The sequence below is a fragment of the Archocentrus centrarchus genome, chromosome 23 (assembly GCF_007364275.1).
Source record: "Archocentrus centrarchus isolate MPI-CPG fArcCen1 chromosome 23, fArcCen1, whole genome shotgun sequence".
In the NCBI taxonomy this organism is placed as follows: domain Eukaryota; kingdom Metazoa; phylum Chordata; class Actinopteri; order Cichliformes; family Cichlidae; genus Archocentrus; species Archocentrus centrarchus.
In genome coordinates this window covers 20,524,094-20,544,043 of record NC_044368.1, presented here as the reverse complement: position 1 = coordinate 20,544,043, position 19,950 = coordinate 20,524,094, and the positions used below count along the sequence as shown (strand labels likewise).

At 38.6% G+C, this 19,950-nt stretch overlaps 1 protein-coding gene across 1 annotated transcript; it reads left to right on the top strand.

The window, feature by feature from the left end:
- The first annotated feature begins 4,419 nt into the window (after positions 1-4,419).
- On the top strand, positions 4,420-18,394 carry LOC115773579 (chloride anion exchanger-like). The gene is made up of 21 exons (XM_030720394.1): positions 4,420-4,468; positions 4,768-4,944; positions 7,430-7,569; positions 8,910-9,020; positions 9,114-9,274; positions 10,427-10,591; positions 10,682-10,834; positions 11,095-11,177; positions 11,826-11,973; positions 12,078-12,191; positions 12,687-12,764; positions 12,853-12,948; positions 13,065-13,171; positions 13,381-13,450; positions 14,736-14,828; positions 15,022-15,117; positions 16,267-16,494; positions 16,567-16,621; positions 16,832-16,977; positions 17,093-17,152; positions 18,208-18,394. The coding sequence occupies exons 2-21, from the start codon at positions 4,814-4,816 to the stop codon at positions 18,232-18,234; spliced, it is 2,262 nt and encodes a 753-aa protein (XP_030576254.1). The 5' UTR covers positions 4,420-4,468; positions 4,768-4,813; the 3' UTR covers positions 18,235-18,394.
- Positions 18,395-19,950: the final 1,556 nt, after the last annotated feature.

Genomic DNA, 19,950 nt, shown 5'->3' with positions numbered 1-19,950 from the left:
ACCAACTTTACTTTTCCACCCCTTAAACTGGTGAGAGGCCACACATGAAGCTGCTGTTATTCAGTCCTGAACTCCACATCTGTGAGAACATTTGTGGTTTACTGTTAGTGAAAGCTTGTTATGCGTGGATGTGCAGCACATACACTTGACCAATAAGTGTTTTGTTTTCCAAATTAACAAGATGTTTTAAATTGACTTAAAGTCTTGATTTCATGAACAAAAATAACCGAACAGCTGCATCTCTGAAGAATGAAGGAGGTACTGAGACTATTTCTGGGATGTTGCAGTGATTCTCTGGGATCACTTTAGCCAGTCTGACTTTAGGATTTAGGACAATTCATCTAACATGAACTCAAGCTGTTGTGTGGGACAAACTCAAGGGACAAAAATGCTTGTATGTCCTAATGTTTCAAATCTAAACTGAAACATTTAAAACTAAGCAGAGAGGTCATAATTGCTCAGGAAATCAAGCTTTCATGTCAGCACAAATTCTTTAGGTAGTTTAAGATGTCTTGTTACTTAGAAAAACAAGTTTTCTCTGAGGTAACTATTTCTGCAAGATTACAGTTTCATTGATTCCGACAAATTGGACCCTTTTTTCCCAAGAGAAGTCCAAGTCTGGAACATTTAAAAAGTTTGTGTCCTGTTTTCAGCCACTGTCGTCTTTTTTTTAATTTTGTGTTTTGTATTTCAGTTTCAGTTTCTCTCTAGTTAAGTTAAGACACCGTAGGTGCTTGATTAGGTTTAGTCATAGATCATTTTTTGACCCACAGCACACAAGTGGCTTTGCAGTCTCAGGGTGCCTGTTACAAACACTGAAGGACTTCTACTGAAGTCTATTGGACTGCCCTGAACATGGAAAAATTACCTAGTCCATAAAAATGTAACAATAAGTGGTCCAGACCAACTTTATTCATAATTTCATACAAATGTACAGGTTCTCCTGATGAAGGCAAAACACTATGATGGCAATAAATCCAGTCCACAGTATCCTGCAGACATCTTCAGGCTTTTTTATTATTATTATTTATTTATTTATTTATTTAACATGCCAATCAACTGAACTTTATATGTACAAAAATGTCGAGAGCTCGATTCAGCTTTGGGGTTGTCAGATAAACACATCTTGTGGACTACAGTTCCTATAATCCTCAGTTTTACTTGCACAGTCATCAGAGACGTCTCCTGTGAAAGTATTTCTCTCTGTTTTGTGGAAAGAGTTCTTACAGTATCAGTGCAGAGCATGTGTTGCAACATCAATCTACTCAACTTTTCTCTACTTTTCCCTGAATGAGTGTCCTCTCCATCTACCAGCAGCAAATCCTGCAGCACAGAGTGAGCTGCAGAGGTGTTTCAGTCTGTGTAATTTGTTGGTTTTTAATGGAAACCTTCGAGTGAATGATTATTATGTCTGTGTGAGTTGTTCTGCAATGAAAGAGTGGACTGACACGTTTATATTCTGACATCTCATTTGTCATCGTTGTTATCTTATGAGTGATAAGCAGCAGATATGGCACACAGGTAGATCTTTGTATCTTACTGCCATTCCCTGGGCCTTTTGCCCAGCGTTTGTGTTTTGCTCTTCTGTTGTCTTTCCCGGTGTGCATATGGTTTTGATTTGTAGTTCATTATAATTTTCTAAGTCCTGTGATTTGTTGTTATTTATGTTGCATTCCTGTTTCCCTTTGAACTTCTTGTCCTCCCCACGTCTCTGTGCTCCAGCGCCTGTTTTGTCCCTCAGTGTCAGTCGTCTTGTTTCAAGTGTTTTATTCCTAGTGTTGTGACAAGTGTGCATCTCTGTTCTCGTGCTCGCTTGTTTCCTGTTTTACTTTGTCTTTGTCTCTTGTGCTCTGTGTTTAGTTTTACTTCCTGATCTTGTCTGTTATGATTGCCTACACCGGTGCCCCTCACCTGTTGCCTGTTTCCTCATGTGTCTCGGTGTATTTATTGTCTGTTTCCCTGGTCCCTTGATGTGTTGTCGTCAATGTTTATCCACGCTGCGCATCTTAGATTTGTATTTTAGTTCTGGCCCCAGAACTTCAGTGGATAAAAGTAACTCCAAAATAGATTCAAGCTTGTGCATCCAATTCTTGTATTTTAAAGTCATCAAAGGTGTTTGCTGTGCAATCATTCCAGCCTGGAAAAAAAGAGCAATCCAAAGAAATCATTACATTCAGTAAAGGAGATAATCCATGCAGTTAGCAACAGATCTGGTCAATTGGTAATAATTAAGAAGACAAACACACTGGTACAACTATAACACATAAATAGTAACACAACTTACAAGTATGATTGCAAAGCTGTCTTTTGCAACTAGGTTTGCGAAGCAGTGACTGGACTGTAACGAAGGGTGTGTTCAGACAAATGTGTCCCTGGGTGTCTGATCACTATTTAAAGATTCCAGGAGAGACCAAAGAGGAAATTGGGTGGGGGACTTGCTTAGGTGTTTTAGGTGTTTTGGGGGGGTGGGGTGGTGGGGTATGGGTATATAGTTTTACTATAGATTTGGGGTTATGGATATTGTTGGATGATTGGGTGTTTTAATTGCTTTTTGGAAAGTGTATGAATACTCCTGCCAGATTTCCAGCAAGGTGTGTCTCATCAGCTGCTGGGGATAAACAGGGCTGCTAATTACCCAGTTGGCTTCGCTCTTTTCTTTGTCTGTGCTGCTGGATCGAGTCGCATTTGCGTCACAAGGCAGCTGAGTCAAGTGTTGTTTACTGAGCCTTGATTAATAAAAATGACAAAATGTGGACTCGAGTAAATCAAGTCTCTGCCTGCAGCAATTAAAGCCTTGCCGCTCAATGGTCATTCTTCACATGGACAAACACTGTTTGCTTCACCTAAACTTGTGCTGTCACATTATTTTATTTGTTTTGTGAAAACTGACCACATGTATGTCAAGCTTGTATCTTGTTTTTACCCGTCTGTGGGTAAAATATTACTTTCTAAAATATTGTCTTAAAACTCTTTCCACACATTATGTGAATACAGCTAAACCCAAACAACAAACAACCATGTTTTTCCCCCTTCAGTCATTCTATTGATAGAAATCTATTAATAGAAATAATCCCTACCAAGTGGAGGTTGGTTGACTTTGAATTGTAATTTACAGCATATTAATCATTGGCTTATCGCTCATCATGGTGTGACATAATAAAGGCTGCTCAAGTCATTTACAGCCAGGTAACACTATGATATGTGTAATAAAAACAGCAATTAATAGTAATTTTTTATGACATATGGTTTTCACTGTTTTTGCTCATTGTCAAAACTCGGGGTTAGAGTGTTATAAAGGGTTGTATTCATGCATTTGGCTACACACACACACACACACACATTTGTACTCACATAAAAACGCAGAGTTCCCGTTAACTTTGCCTGAATCGTGGCTGATTCTGGACAAACAGTGGAGGGTGTTACTCTGAGCAGACCTGTAATGTTTGCATTCCAGAGGAATACACTGAAAACAGCCAATACATGAACAACAAGGACTCACAATCTTTACAATTTGAACATTTTTATTGCCATGAAATCATTTTTTTTTCTTGTAAATTAGAATGAGGGAAGTTTCTAAATTCAAGAAACATTTGCTCCCAGAGTACTAATACCTCTGTATTGCATCCGTATTGCAGTATGTCCAGTATCACGGCTCTGACACCAAAGAACAGCTTATGCATATCTGGGACACCAGCAGCACTGAATGTGCTGGGATGTGGCAAACTCAAAGATAAAAGTGCATTTACTGGATTTGCTTTGTTAACTCTTGCTTGAAAATGACAGTGATGCACAAACAGTGTGCAACGCACAATTAGAAGGGCAGTTCAGTGAATAAGGATCCACGCTCGGGGGGTTTTGTGTTAACTTAAAATCTGTGGTTCAAAATTACCCTCAGTAAACACCTTTTTTTTCTCCGTTGTGTTCAAGATGCTCAGAGATGTTACATTTCTAATGAGGTCACTTCCAGTGCAAAAACCTCAAGATATAAAATGATGTTAAGCTATTTGAAACATATTTTAATACAAAAAAAAATTTTAATATTTACCACAGAAATATGAAGGCAGTTTCTCCACATTCAGAGTCCAAAATCCAAATGAAGCATGTCACTGTAATTGTATCTAACCTTTCCCTCCTTCTGGAGTTCTTGCACCTGTAAATGACTAATATGGAAAAATTCCTTCACACTTATAAAGTACATTGTATCTTATTTGTACAAAATGTTTTTCACAGTGTGTCCACATCCGCCCTCCACTAAAGGTTGCAGGTTATCTATAAGAACAATGGTCAAGGATACAGCAGGTGTCCAGCAGTTGTACTGATACTTGAAACATCATCATAACATCTGTCAATGATTACAGTTGTGATAAGTGGGAGAGGTGACATTTACTGATGGCAAAACTTCCTGAGGCCCCATTTGATCTCCAAGAGCAGAAGGAGGAGGAAGAGAGACAGATAAGGACGCTCACAGGTATGTAGAACAAGCTGCTCTCCGTGTACTTAGGAGTTGGAAAATAAAGATAATATTGGGAAAGTCAGGAGCTGAGACATTTAAGTGCTACAATTCAAACCGAGCCTCTCTGGCTCTGTTTAGTCAAACCTGATAAATCTCCCCTTCTAGGATGGTACACGTTTTGACCTGGCTTATGTGATCTGCCTTGTATTTGAGGGTCTGGACCTTTGGTGTTTTCTGTTAACGTTCTTTGATAAGTGATGTTCAAAGGCAAGACAGGAGCCTCTTCCTAACCTAATGTGATTAATGGATCTCAGAGCCACATAGAGAGGAAGCAGCATCTGTCCAGGCAGCAGAGGCGAGATGATGCGTCCGGGAGTTAAGCAGTATGTGGTGACCAGACCACTGTACTCGGAGGAGTCCTTCGCTCAGGAACATGAAAAGGTCTACAGGCACCGCAAAACCACGCTGGATCACATCAAGCAGTACTTTACGTAAGGAACGAGCAAGTTTTTTTTGTTGTGTTTTCTGAGTAGTTTCTGTCTCGTGATCACTGAATAGTGAAGTCTTCTGATGACAGGAAACTTTTGTAAATTTAAAAACAACTTATTCTCATTTCAATTCAGGTCTGTATTAAATTAAAACTTAAACCTTATTTCACTCAGCTTTGACAGTTTAAGTTAAAGTTAATGGTGGTGTCATTGCAAAATATCCACTGTTCACCAACATGAAAAACATTACGTGTTATGTTTATTTTATGTTTGTAAAAGGTGAATGAAGCAAAAATCCAGAACTCTGTCTTTATTTTAATGATGCTTTGGTCCTCAGTCCAACATTAGACTGCACATCTAAATAAAATAAATATCATTTTTATATTAGTCTCACAACCTAAACTTTTGAAAATTAAAATTAGATCTAGAAGACATTATAGCATGACATTTATAGGGAGAGCAAAACACCTTTGACCAGATTTTTGAAGAACGGTGAGAGGTGAAAGTATTTATATCCTTTACTTTTAACTACAACTCTAGCAAAGGTGATGCAACAGAGGTGAAATTTTATCCATTTTAATGCATGTGACCCCCTCTTTGTCAATGCACCAGGTTCAGTAACCATCTAAACTAGTACTGCTTTTTTTTTTTTTTTTGAGGCAAAGGTGTAATTCATTTTTTAAATTGATTAATTGTTTTGTACAGCACTTTGTGACTTTTTTTGTCTGAGAAAGGCACTTTATAAATAAACTTTACCTTATCTTTACCTTGGATTTTATTAGCAGACAAGTTAGCAAGTTCATAATTTAAACTTTTGAGACTTGGTAACAGTTCCTGCTATCTACACTGGTTTTAATGTTTAAAAATTCAATTCAATTCAATTTTATTTATATAGCACCAAATCACAACAGTCACCTCAAGGTGCTTTGTATTGTGGGTAAAGACCCTACAATAATACAGAGAAAACCCAACAATCAAAAGACCCCCTATGAGCAGCACTTGGTGACAGTGGGAAGGAAAAACTCCCTTTTAACAGGAAGAAACCTCCAGCAGAACCAGGCTCAGGGAGGGGCAGTCATCTGCTGTGACCTGATTAATAATAACTAATGATAACAGAGTGGGTTATAAACAGAGTATAACCCACTGGTTGCACAGAAGAGGGGCCTGAAAGCTGAAGGCTCTGCCTCCCATTCTACTCTTAAGTATCCTAGGAACCACAAGTAAGCCAGCAGTCTGAGAGCGAAGTGCTCTATTGGGGTGATATGGTACTATGAGGTCTTTAAGATAAGATGGTGCCTGATTATTCAAGACCTTGTATGTGAGGAGAAAGATTTTAAATTCTATTCTAGATTTAACAGGGAGCCAATGAAGAGAAGCCAATATGGGAGAAATCTGCTCTCTCTTTCTAGTCCCTGTCAGTACTCTAGCTGCAGCATTTTGGATCAGCTGAAAGCTTTTCAGGGAGCTTTAAGGACAGCCTGATAATAATGAATTACAATAGTCCAGCCTAGAAGTAATAAATGCATGAATGAGCTTTTCAGCATCACTCTGAGAAAGGATGTTTCTAATTTTAGAAATATTGCACAAATGCAAAAAAGCGGTTCTACATATTTGTTTAATATGTGCATTGAAGGACATATCCTGGTCAAAAATGACTCCAAGATTTCTCACAGTGTTACTGGAGGCCAAAGTAATGCCATCCAGAGTAAGTATCTGGTTAGACACCATGTTTCTAAGATTTGTGGGGCCGAGTACAAGAACTTCAGTTTTATCTGAATTTAGAAGCAGGAAATTGGAGGTCATCCAGGCCTTAATATCTTTAAGACATTCCTGCAGTTTAGCTAATTGATGTGCATCATCTGGCTTCATGGATAGATAAGAGTCAGAATTGTGGATGGGGCTCACATGAAGCTTTGGCAGCCCCACTTGGCTAAACTGAGTCTGTCATTTTTTTAAAAGTCACAAAATTTTACCCTTTTTTGCTTGGATAGATTTGTTTGTATGTTCTGTGAGAAAAACTACAGGACCAGTATTGGGCATAGGAGTGCCAGTAACTATAAAATACTTTACAAGGCTAAATCCTTGGCTACAGCTCTATCTGATACTAAAGTACTGACTGTACATAAAATTGGTCAGTATTTATATAATAGTAAGTGATGATAACAAATAGATAAAAGTACCATTTTATAGTTGTAACTGTGGAGCTTTAGTTTAATCTGTTACTCTGAATATTGTTCAGAAGCTTTTCATATCATTTGATTGTAAAGTCCTAATGTGGAAAGTTGTTAGAAAGTATAGATGTTAAATAAACTGACTAAATAGAAAAAGGCAGCTTTAAATAGGTTTACCCAAAAAAGAACAATGCTGAATATTTGTCACCAGTTCAAACAATTTCCCGAAGCATAAAAGTAAAAAGAAAAAAAAAGGCATTCCTCCCTTTTTTCTCTTTAATATCGACCATATGTTTGGTTTTGTTTGATCATTTTAGATGTGACGCTAAGCGAGCCAAGAACGCAGCGCTCTCTCTTTTTCCTGTCATCGGCTGGATGAAAATGTACCGACTCAAAGAGTGGCTGCTCAGTGACATAGTGTCAGGTGTCAGCACTGGACTGGTGGCCGTTCTACAAGGTGAGTATCAACACCAAAGTTACAGCATTTGTTGAAAGGAGGTAAGATTAATTTTTCCAGTAGGACTGCATATTTCAGTGTACGCAAGTGGTCATATTCACCAGTCATATAACCTCTGCGTGATGACACAGGTTAACAGAATCACAGGAGACAAGGCAAAGGAAGCTAAACTACAAGCAAAGTGCAAGGAACACAAACTCAAAGTAAAACAGGAAGTGAGATAACAAAACAGGGAAGACACATAAATAAATAAATAAATGAATACAAGGAACCTTACACAGGAGGGAAGAACGCTGAATTAGGTATGAGACTAAAGCACCTAAAACGTTAAACAACAAAACACTAAACAAACCAAGAATCAATAGAATATTTAAATAACTAGAATGTTCCAAAAACATTGTGTAACTGAAATAGGACCATGACAATATCACGCCACTACACAACTTCTACCCTGCCCTCTATTTGTCTGTATAATGTTTAATATGGGATAGGCTCCTGCCCCCACACCAACCACCCCCGCGACCCTGAACAAAAGGATAAGCGGGAGAGGATGGATGGATGGATGGATGGATGGATGGATGGATGGTTGGATGGAACTCCTCTTCATCTTGCTTCACTCATAAAGAAATTACTTCACACATATAAAGAGGACATTATCTACTAAAACGTCTAATCACAAGAAAAACTTTTGCAACAACTGTTTAACTTCCTTTGTTTCTCCTTCCAAACAGCTCTATTTTATGATAAGCAGTTTTGCAACTTGTGCCCTATCTGATAAACTATGATAACCTAAACCTAACCTCTCCTCTGTTATCTGAGCTGTTTGAAATGATAGTGAGCGTGCTTAATAGCAGGTTAATCATTAAACTTTCGGTTTTATGTATTTTACATTTTTTGTTACTCGTGGGAATTTTCTATTGATTTAACATTTGTAACGTTTTTTTCACATTGCAAAAAAATAAACATATTTTTTTCTTGAATCACTGAGCAAGAAAATCCTGATGAATTGAAGGGTTGCCTTGTGCAACCATTTTAGCTCCCTTCCCTTTCAGTCTACTTTCTTCTAATTGGCTGCCCCTCACTGGACAAAATGAGCAGGTAAGTGGGGCTTTTGTGTGCACAGTAAGAGCTGTGTGTCTGAGATGACTATGTTAGGGATATCCACTCTCACTGAAGTCACCCAGATCCAAAAACATAAAAAAAAACAACAGTTTAGATGTATGAAAGTAAAGCAGAAATGATTCTTGTTTTTACTGAGTGACTTGCACATGTTGCTTTGGAAGGTATAATACTATAAACTGAAGTGAACACAACACTGTATGTGTGTCTTTGTTTTGCAGGTATGGCCTACTGTTTGTTGGCCTCTCTGCCACCCTGGTATGGACTGTTCTCCGCCTTCTTCCCTGTCATCAGCTACTTCTTCCTAGGCACCTCCAGACACATCTCAGTGGGTAAGGCCTGTTTCCATTTCCCTATAGCTGCTTTTTAAATGTTAGAATTTAAGTCTCTCAGCTGTCCCCCCGTCTCTCTCGCTCTCTCCGAAGGTCCATTTCCAGTCCTGTGTCTGATGATTGGCTCAGTGGTCACCAGGCTGGTCCCAGACGAAGGGCCAGTCGCCAACATCACAGGGTTTGAAGGTCTGAGCAAAGATGAGCAGAGAGTGTTGGTGGCCTCTTCTGTGTCCTTCCTTGCGGGTATCATGCAGGTGAAACACCTCACCACAGACCGTGCTGTTCTACTCAACAACTGGTTCACCTTTTTGTCAGGAAGCACGTTTTCTAAGAGTCAAACAGAAATAAACTTGTAGAATCTCAAAGATACATTTGAGGCTTGAAAACAGCAGAATAATCCGGCTTCAGAATCTCGTGACAGCAAACATCCACTTACATGTCCTTGACAAAAAAAAAAAAGATTTTTTTTTGGTCCCTGGCAATTTTTTATGTGGCTCTGAGTCATTTATCATGCCTTTTTTTAGCTTTAGCTTTAAAAGGAACAGACATAACTCTGCCTTTCCCTTAAAAATAACTATTTAGTGGCACATACAGCATAACGGTATCAAACATGGATGATAGATGGATTTATTAACATCTTTAGGTTTATTACTTTGAAGGTGCTATGTTAATACAAGCTATTATTTCATACTCACTGAGCAGATATCACCCATCCTACATCACATGCTACATGCTCAGACAGTTTTCTGAAATAAATTTAGTGAAATTTTACAGCCTGAATTTTCTTGCAAGAAGCAATTACACAGCTGCAGCAAGACTTTTTTAAAAGTCACAGAGTGACGACCAAATGTGACTAAAAATTGCCACTCATGGAGCGCTGAAAAGCGGAAAAAGTGTTCACTCCTGCATCTTTTGTTTTTTCCCATCCAAAAACATGTCATCTCTAAAATCAGCCTTTATTTACTGCACAGTGGTGCATAATCCCTGCATTCCAAATCACACTTTTTTCTATTATTATTAAGCATGTTCAGCACCTTCCACAGCAAAGAGCACACTGTTAATTGAGACATTTCTGCTAACAATCAAACAAAGCCACGCATCACATTCAGATGAAGAGCTGTTACCAAACTCTATGGTCCTCGTAGTCCTTAAAAATTAACCATTACCGTAAGTGTTCGATGCATATTTCCAGTTATTTGAGTGGAAATGACTAAACCGTGAATATTAAATTAACAAGTGTACATTTTATTGCTTGATGTAGGCCTTTGCTGTCTGACAGATGTGGCTTATAACAGGGAGTGGCATGAGAGGCAAATTTTTATATTTACTGTGTCATTGAGATTTTTTTTTTTTTTTACATTTTTATATAAATTGTTACCTGTTTCTGACTTCTCTGTGTCTTCCAGCTTGCGATGGGTGTTCTGCAGGTGGGCTTCATTGTCATGTACCTTTCCGACACGCTGGTGTCGGGCTTCACCACAGCAGCCGCGATCCACATCCTGGTGTCGCAGCTCAAGTTTGTGTTGGGGCTGGAAGTACGAGGTATCAGTGGGCCGCTGTCAATCATATATGTAAGTAACAGACAGTTTTAAGCTCACTCTCTGTACATCAACAATGCACGATGGGTTGTTTATCTCTTGGACTCCTGTTTTATTTTTTAGACCTTGGAGATCATCTTCAACAAGATCACCTCCACCAATGTCTGTGATGTGCTGATCTCCCTGGTGATCATGGTGGTGGTGTTCATCGTAAAGGAGCTAAATGACAGATTCAGATCCAAGTTGCCTGTGCCCATCCCCATAGAGGTTATCATGGTGAGCATTAAAAGTTTCCATATTGTGAGGCTTTGAAGGCTTGTTGTTACCTTTATAACACATTTATAGCACTGATGTGCTATAAATGTGTTATTGAGTGTAATCAGCAAGTGAGTAACAATCATTAAAATGATTTATGTTCATTTATGGCTCTGAAAAAAAATTTCACTGAGAATACCGCTCACAGTTTGTACACCACTATTTAATATATGCTCTCACTTTTTTTCCAGCTGTCATTAATCACCTGTCATTTCTTTCAGACTGTTATTGCCTGTGGAGTTTCATATGCATTTGACTTTAAGACGCGATATGGCATTGAAGTCGTTGGGTATATTCCAAAAGGGTAAGAATAGACCAAGCACGCACTAAAACGGTCTTCACTGTAAAAACAATCAATGCATCCTGACAAAATCCGGCCACTTCCACACCCGATATCATCCATCACACCAGTATATATCAAGAGTAGGACGTAAAAGTCTTTTAGAGTCTTTTCACTAAAGCTAATGGAATCTAGCCACCTTTTTTTTTTTTTTGCTTTGGTCTTAAGTATTATATTTAGCAGTACCAGATAACTGTTTTTAATAAAAAGAAAGAAAGAAAACTCTTCCTCCCCTTATACTTATTTTTAATGTCCTAAAAGTGTACATAAAGTTTTCTAACTTTATATGATAATATTTAAAAACTCATCCTTTTAAAGTTTACTATAAATATGGGGTGCTATAGTCAGTTTGATTCCTTCTTGTTTCAAATGTAGTTAATACAGATTTATTTACTATAATGGAGAACTAGAACAGCACTCAGAGAGAAGTAAAGCCAGCTCTAGAACAAAATTATAGTCCTAACATGTGCCACGCCCACTTCACACACTTTCTGTCTGTTTGTGCGACAGCAAAACCTCCACAGTTATATATTTCCATGGTTCTGAATGCAACATTTATCAATACAATCAATACACACTATACATTTATCTGTCAGACTTGTACCATTTCAGGTACGAGGCGCCGATGGCCCCAAACCTGCAGATCTTCCAAGAGACAGCAGTAGAAGCCTTTCCTATGGCCATAGTGGGTTTTGCAGTGGCTTTCTCTGTGGCCAAAGTTTATTCTGTGAAACACGATTACACCATAGATGGAAATCAGGTGGGTAACAACACTGTAATGTTCAATTTCAAAGTTAACTCAGGACTGTTGTGTGATTTTTTTTTTTTATACTGAGGTGTTGTTACTCTGCGATCTGGTAATAGGAACTGATAGCCTTTGGAGTGAGCAATATCTTTGGAGCTTCCTTCAAGTCTTTTGCAGCAAGTACAGCTCTTTCTAGGAGCGCGGTTCAGGAGAGCACAGGTGGCAAAACTCAGGTAAACTAATATAGCCAAACCCTTATTATTTCATTTATCCACCAGGTAACAAATACAAAATGTGAATAGTTATTGACGAATGAGGGAAGAACCTCAGAGGATCAGAGACAACCTGATAATATATGTGGACAATAACAAAGCAACTTAATTTCATGCTACTCAGGGTATTTTTCTCTAGGCAGAATGTAGTAGGCATCTTCAGACTGCCAAAGGAATTTTTTACATAACATTGTAAAAAAAATTCCATATTTTTGATGCCTCTTATATTTTGAAACAGTGTGCTTGCAATCGTAGTTCAAGAAATGAATCAAATTTACAGACCGCTAAAACCTCTGAACAACAGTGGCCTCTAGTGTTCAAAGGAGAAAAGTGTGCCTTTAATATGGATCAAATCCTGCTTAAATCAGGCTAAAATTTACACAAACTTACAGACATTTGATTGTCATCACATGCACGCTTTTTTTTTTTCAACTCTGTCTCTTCTGCTGTTTTCAGATTGCTGGTTTGCTTTCAGCTATCATAGTGATGATTGTCACACTGGCTGTTGGATTCCTGCTGGAGCCCCTACCAAAAGTATGTAAACCAATATAAAACTCCCTGAAACTCTGCTGACATGCCAACACTGTATACACTGTATACTCTTGGTCCTCTGTTTTAACAGTCGGTGCTGGGCGCCGTAGTCATCGTCAACCTGAAGGGCATGCTGATGCAGTTCAGCGAGATCCCGTACCTGTGGCACAGGGACAGACCAGACTGTGTAAGATCTCTGCGCTTTGAATAGTTATAAAACAATATTAATGCTTTGTGTTGCTGTTAGAAAAGGACATATTGCATCCTTTTTTTGCTAATCAGTGTGTTTACTGGCACATGCAGGTGGTATGGCTGGGTACCTGCATTGCTTCTATCTTGCTGGGACTGGATCTAGGACTGGCTGCCGGCCTTGGTGTGGAGCTGATCTGTGTCGTCCTCAGGGTTCAGTTGTCAGTATCTGGCTTGTAACTCTGCAGTATAACCAAATTTTCTAAATTTTAAACAGTTACATTTTTTTGTGCCTTGCTTTGTAAAGCTGTGAATCTTTTGTGTGCACAAGAAAAATGTTAGCATTTTAATTAAAGTTTGCGCATACTTTTAATTTAAAACTAGGTTTTAAAACATTATTGTTGAAGTTTTTTGTGTTTGTTTGCTTCAGCCCTCGCTGCAGTCTGCTGGCCAACATTAAGGGAACTGATATCTACAAAGACCAAAAGGACTACATGGATGTAAGTTGGCATGCGGCCCCTCAGGTCACTTGAACTTACCTTAAAAAAATAGTTAATAAAATTTTACTTGGTGTACAAGAGGTGTTGGGACATTATCTTAGCATGTGCATTTGGATTATTTGTGCAGGCCACAACAAAATGGAATTCAAAGATGTTCTAATTGCAGCACTGAAGCAGAGTTTAGGGTAAATATCCTGTTAAAAAGAAAAGAAAAGGAAAGAAAGAAAAAACTGTGAGCAAGTTTAATTAAGGAGGCTGCCATAAAATAGAATACAGACGATCTGGCATTATTGTATGGTGACCAGTCATTCCTACCTCCATAACAACAATCACTGGAATAAAAAGCCCTAAAATACAGTACTATCCAAGGTACGATATCTCTGTATCCATCACAGATACGAACAATATCCCGACAAATGTGCATCGGATCTTTGACGTATACGTTTTGGAGATTCCTCCATAAATGGACAAGATTGGACCCTGAAAAATTCAAAGTCTAAATGAACATACCTATACAGATAATATCCATTTAAATATCTGTGAAAGATCAGGTCTTCCCATATTCTCTCCAGAAACATTACGGATACGTGGCAGATCCAACTTTATGGATCATTCTGGAGTGTTTCAGATATGGGCCCTTTTTGTCCAGTAAACATCTAGGTTCAATGCTACATAAGGAGCAATGCACATTTTTCCATGATAACATTTTTATGGGAAGCTATGATGCAAATACAACAAGAAACACTATTCTGTCATTTCTGTGGATTCATTCTCTTCCTCTTGACAATATTTCCTTAGAAGATATTTTTGGGCCAACTTGAAAAAAAGGCAGACATGAAATGTAAAAGTGAGGTCAGAGGTCAAATGTGACATGATATTTGGATGTAAACTTTAATGTGATATTTAAAATCCTCATATGCCAGTATCATTCTCTAAATGTTGCCAACACAAACAAAGGCAGTAGAATTTTAAGCAGTTTTGAAGAGACATTTTGTGAAAGTTTGACCTCATTTGAACCTAAAGATGTCAGAGGTCTGATGTAAGTAGGGTTAACAGTACCCTCTGCTACCCAAATGACCAGCTCAGTATCCCAGAAGTTTAACTGACTTGATTCTATTCTCTGATTAAAATAACTTTCCTTTAATTTTTTTTTTTTCTTTTTGAGCAGTAACGAGTCCTATGGACTGATCCGATCTGTCACTGACATTCTCCTACTTCTCCACTTCATAGTTGCACCCTTATGTGAAGTTATTCCATGATTTTGCAATATTCTGACTCTCTGCAGATATACGAGCTGGAGGGAGTGAAGATCTTCAGGATTCCATCACCAATCTTTTTCGCCAATATTGAGTTCTTCAGAACCAAGCTGGTGGAAGCTGTGAGTCTTCAGACTGAAACAGTGAAAGAATTAAAAGGCAGTCCAAAAAGCGCCAATTTGTTTAATTTAGTTTTCAATAAAGTGATAAAAACAGATAAATTTAAAAAAAAAACAACAACAAAGTAATAAACAGATGTAATACAATCTTGTCTCTGATCTGATTCTGTTATTAATTGTGATAAATGTCTTCCAGGTCGGGTTTAACCCATTGCGAGTGTTGAGAAAGAGAAATAAAGCAGTGAGGATGATACGGAAACTTCTGAAGAAGGGCAGATTGCAGTGGACATCTGTAAGTAAGGAGTTCGACCTTGAGTTTGATAACGACATAACACATGTTCACTTATCATATCATATCACTTATGATAGCTTGAATGACACGAGGCTTGTAATGTGCGGAGCAGCTCGTGTCTGGATTACGATGTGTCTACAACTTAAATCTGTCACAGAAAGATGAAGTCTTTTGGAGCAATAAAAGCTTTGCCAGATCAGAAAGTATTATTAAGTATTATTAAATAATAACTTTTCTTCCAATAGGAAGGCCTGGATTCGATTCCACCTTGGCCCGGGCCTCCCTCTCTCTGTGTGGAGTTTGCATGTTCTCCTTGTGTCTGCGTGGGTTTCCTCCGGGTACTCCAGTTTCCTCCCACAGTCCAAAGACATACACTTACTGGGGTTAGGTTAACTGGCTACACTAAATTGCCCATAGGTGTGAATGAGAGTGTGGATGTGAGTGTGGATGGTTGTCTGTCTTTCCATGTTGGCCCTGCAACAGGCTGGCAACCTGTACAGGGTGTACCCTGCCTCTTACCCTATGTCAGCTGGGATAGGCTCCAGCCCCCCCGCGACCCTGAACAGGATAAGCGGAAGTGAATGGATGGATGGATGGATGGATGGATGGAACTTTTCTTCCTTAAGTATGAACCCTGAGGCGTGATGGACAAAAACAGTGTAGTGTTCTGGGCTTGTTTTTCTTCCAAACATTTTAAGTAATTTTAAAATTCCATCTATCCATCCATTTGCTTCCGCTCATCCTGTTCGGGGTCTCGGGGGGCTTGGAGCCTATCCCAGCTGTCATAGGGCGAGAGGCAGGGTGCATCCTGAACAGGTCGCCAGCCAGTCGCAGGGCCAACACAGAGAGACAAACAACCTTTCACACTCACATTCACGCTCTCATTCACACCTATGGCCAATTTAGTGTAGCCAATTAACCTAACCCCAGTAAGCGCATGTCTTTGGGATGTGGGAGGAAACCGGAGTACCCGGAGGAAACCCACGCAAGCACGGGGAGAACATGCAAACTCCACACAGAGAGAGGGAGAGGCTTGGGCCAAGGTGGAATCGAACCCAGGCCTTCCAGATGGTATTCTAACTGTGAGGCAGCAGAGCTAACCACTGTGCCACTTAAAATTACTTCAGAAAAATCTTTTTGCTCTCATAGAACGGCTTCCTGAATACCTCATGTGGACCCATACATGAATCAGAAGATGAGAGCAACATGGAAGAGCTAGACCAGCCGACTGACTTCAAAGACTTTCCTGTCCAGATTGACTGGAACGGCGAGCTTCCAGCCAACATTATTGTTCCTAGCGTGGAAATCCACAGCCTGATCCTGGACTTTGCCGCTGTCTCCTTCTTAGACATCTCTGCGCTGAAGGGACTCAAAACAGTGCGTTAATTATTCACGTAGCAACATCAGCAGCAGCCACTGTGGCTTTGTTTAATTCATCTTTCTTTGCAGTTGCTGAAAGAGCTGATCCGGGTTGATGTCGAGGTCTACATCGTAGCTTGTGATTGTAAGTATGAAAGTGCAGGATTTCATTAATAATTTTAATAACACCACTGACAGTGAGGTAAAACAATGAAGTGCACCAAACTAGTCATATCTGGGAAGTGACAGTCATCACACGTTGGAGATTTCTGTTTGAATAATAACACATTATCAGGTATCTGATAGTCAGCTGTATATTCATGTACTATATTTAATTTTTTCTTTTCTCCTGCAGCTTACATCCTGGAGAAACTCCATGATTGTTGCTTCTTTGATGATGAAGTTCAGCCCTCAATGTTCTACCTGACACTGCATGACGCCATGCTGAACATCCTGGAGAAACACCCAGAACCTATGCAAAAAAAATCAGACTATGAAAAGGTAAAGAAAGGCAATTCGATTTTTTTTTAGTAAAACACAATAATTAGGCGACATTTTATATGTTTAGTGCTACCAAATATGGACAGAATATAAAACTATTTTTTTTGTTGTACAGGTAATAACCACAGTCACTGTTCATCATCCCCTTGGCAGTTTGAGGAGCAGAGACAAAAATGTAAGCATCAGTCTTGCCATATACTTCTCATTCTTTATGGTATTTGGGATATATATATATATATATATATATATATATATATATATATATATATATATATATATATATATATATATATATATATATATATATATATATATATATATATATATATATATCTTGTTTACATCATTCTAAAATCTGTGAATACAAGTAAAAATGTTATTTTTTCTATAGTTTTTCCAGTCTGTGTAGAAGAACAATCTGATGTCTACCACTTAGAAGAAAGTCTTAAACTTAAAAGCAGATGGGTGGTTTCAACACATACAGTATACGCCTGATTCAGTAGCTGGAAGAACCACCTCAAGCAGACATAACTTGAAGGAATTACTTTCTGTATGACTTTATCAGTCTTTCAGATCATTGTGTAGGAATTTTTGGCCCACTTTTCTTTACAATGTTGCTTCAGTTCATTGAGGCTGATTCACTTCTGAATCTGTCTGTCTGAGGCCCCACCACAGCATCTCAGTCAGGCTGAGGTCTGGATTTTGACTGGACCTCTGTAACACCTTGATGCTTTTTCAGATACTCTGTCGTAGACTTGCTGCTGTGTTTGGGATTGTTGTCTTGTTTGGGTCAAGCTTTAGCTGTTGGGGAGACGACCTCATATTTGACTCTAGAATACTGCACCTGACTACTTATTGGTTTCCTATGGAGGCAGCAAGGGTCTAGTTAGTTTTTCCAGCGGACTGCATAGAGTCTTGTGAAAACTGGTCTAGTCTAGCTTAACCCATATGATGCTCTTTTCAAACCTATATGTGTTTGCTACAGGAATCTAGCTAAGTAGTTGTGTTGTCTAAATGTAGTCGTGCTGTAAGTGATACAGACAGATACAGACTCTCTTTCCTCATTCCTCCTCCACAGCTTCCTGCCTTACTGTGTCTGTGTGACTCAGTATTACCTCAGAATTCCTCTGAAGGGCGCTTTTAGACTGTTGTTGTTGGAAATAGTAATAAAGATTTTATAACTACTAAAATGTTGAAACAGACTGAAAGATCCTTCTTCTTCACCCACAGGATTCAGGCCCACAAACAAAGTTTTAAGATGATGACCAAGAAGAGCAAAGACCAAAAGCAAAATGATGCTGTAAAGCAACCCACACAATGAATAACGATCAACTGCTTTAATTTCATCCTATTTATGTGGTTTTTACTTCATTGCATGAAAATGCTTCTATTCTATTGTTTGTTTTTTATACTGTACATAGTGGATTTGTAGACAAAAATGGTGTGATATATTTTACATGTTCTATATTTTCATGACAGTGAGGATGAATTAGCTTTTTTGCAACAGTGTTCTCAAAGTAATTCTTTCTTCAGGGCAAAAAAATGTAAAGATGAAAGTTCAGCAGCTGAATTATTGGAATAAATATTTTCTCTCTCTAAATAATGTTGTTTAGTCTTTTATTGCCACTTGAGGGATAGTCATTAGATGTTAATATTAAAATATAATAGACATTAAAAAGGTCAATATTATACCCCTGTTAGCAGGAGACTGATTCATTGAAATTTGTCACTACTAGCTATGTACTGATAACATTCCCATTACCAACATTACTGCATTACTATGAACGTGCACGTGTTATATTTTGACTCACTACAAATATACCAACATTAAAATAACATTAAAATATTAACATTTAATCAAATCTACCACCTAACCAAGTGTTAACCCTTAAACAGCTTCAAACTTCCATCAGTCCAAAAGTCTAAAACTCATCAAACACACACACAAAACTATATAAACTTAAGAGACTCAGAGTGTATAAATTCAGTTAAATTTGTTCTCTTTAGTGTGCTCTGTAAAACCACATGTTGAACACACACAGTCTTTGTTGTGTCTGCTAAGTAAGCTGCAATGGAGGCAGTACCCACACCCCGACATCCACCAACAGTTCTGTTATGACGCATATGCAAGTTCTGCATGTTTGGCTGCATGTTTATTCTTCACATCACTTCCGTTATCACACGCTCCCTTTGCTGACACATCATTTCCACTCTGGGAGTGCTGAGTCTGCACACACCAGGCTCTGTTTTCTCCAGCCACAACAAATTTGCTCCCTCCTTGGGCCGCCCTTCATCTCCCAAGCAAGCAATGTTTCCTCTGATCTGATCACGACCGCTGTTTTTCCAACCTGCTCAGAAGTACATTCAGTCTCGTGGCATGCTTCTTATGAGGTCAGAATTGACCGTGCATGGGTCCCCATAGAGCCTCTATCTGCCAAGTCACAATAATAACTCTTTTGGTTCCTCGCACATCGATAATGTTTTTCTTTCCTTGTTTTTTTGGGGATTTCTTCAAAACGTGTCGATCATAATTATTGATTGTCTGGTTTAATATGTAGCTTTGTTTTGAATTGTGCAGGGTTTGTCTGTGTCTTTGTTTCACAGAGCAGCTTTATCAAAATGTGGCGGTAACCAAAGTGGCTCACAGATGTCACTGTGGAGATGGGTTTGAGATTCGTTCAAAACTTCGATACAATTGCTTTGAATGCTTTACTCTTCCACAAAGCCTCGCTTTGCCCATCATTGCTTTAGACTTTCACTGTCTTTTTTCAATCCAGAGCTCAAGGGAAATTTATTAGATATTATTAACATAATAAAAAATCAATTATTATCAAAATAATATGTATTAAAAAGTGCAGAGGGGGCTTACTTAAAGAACTGCAGAATTTTGTTCCACTGTATGCAAATGTGAATGACAATAAAGAATCCTTGAAAAAAAAATAAATACACACACAATACGGCCTAACAAATGCT

What these genes read in the sequence shown, in the direction of transcription:
- LOC115773579 (XM_030720394.1), top strand. Translation starts at nt 4,814, where the DNA reads ATGATGCGTCCGGGAGTTAAGCAGTATGTGGTGACCAGACCACTGTAC. An exon ending in GGCCGCTGTCAATCATATAT is followed by an intron (nt 10,592 to 10,681) that starts GTAAGTAACAGA and finishes TTTATTTTTTAG; the next exon opens with ACCTTGGAGATCATCTTCAA. An exon ending in GTTGGGTATATTCCAAAAGG is followed by an intron (nt 11,178 to 11,825) that starts GTAAGAATAGAC and finishes GTACCATTTCAG; the next exon opens with GTACGAGGCGCCGATGGCCC.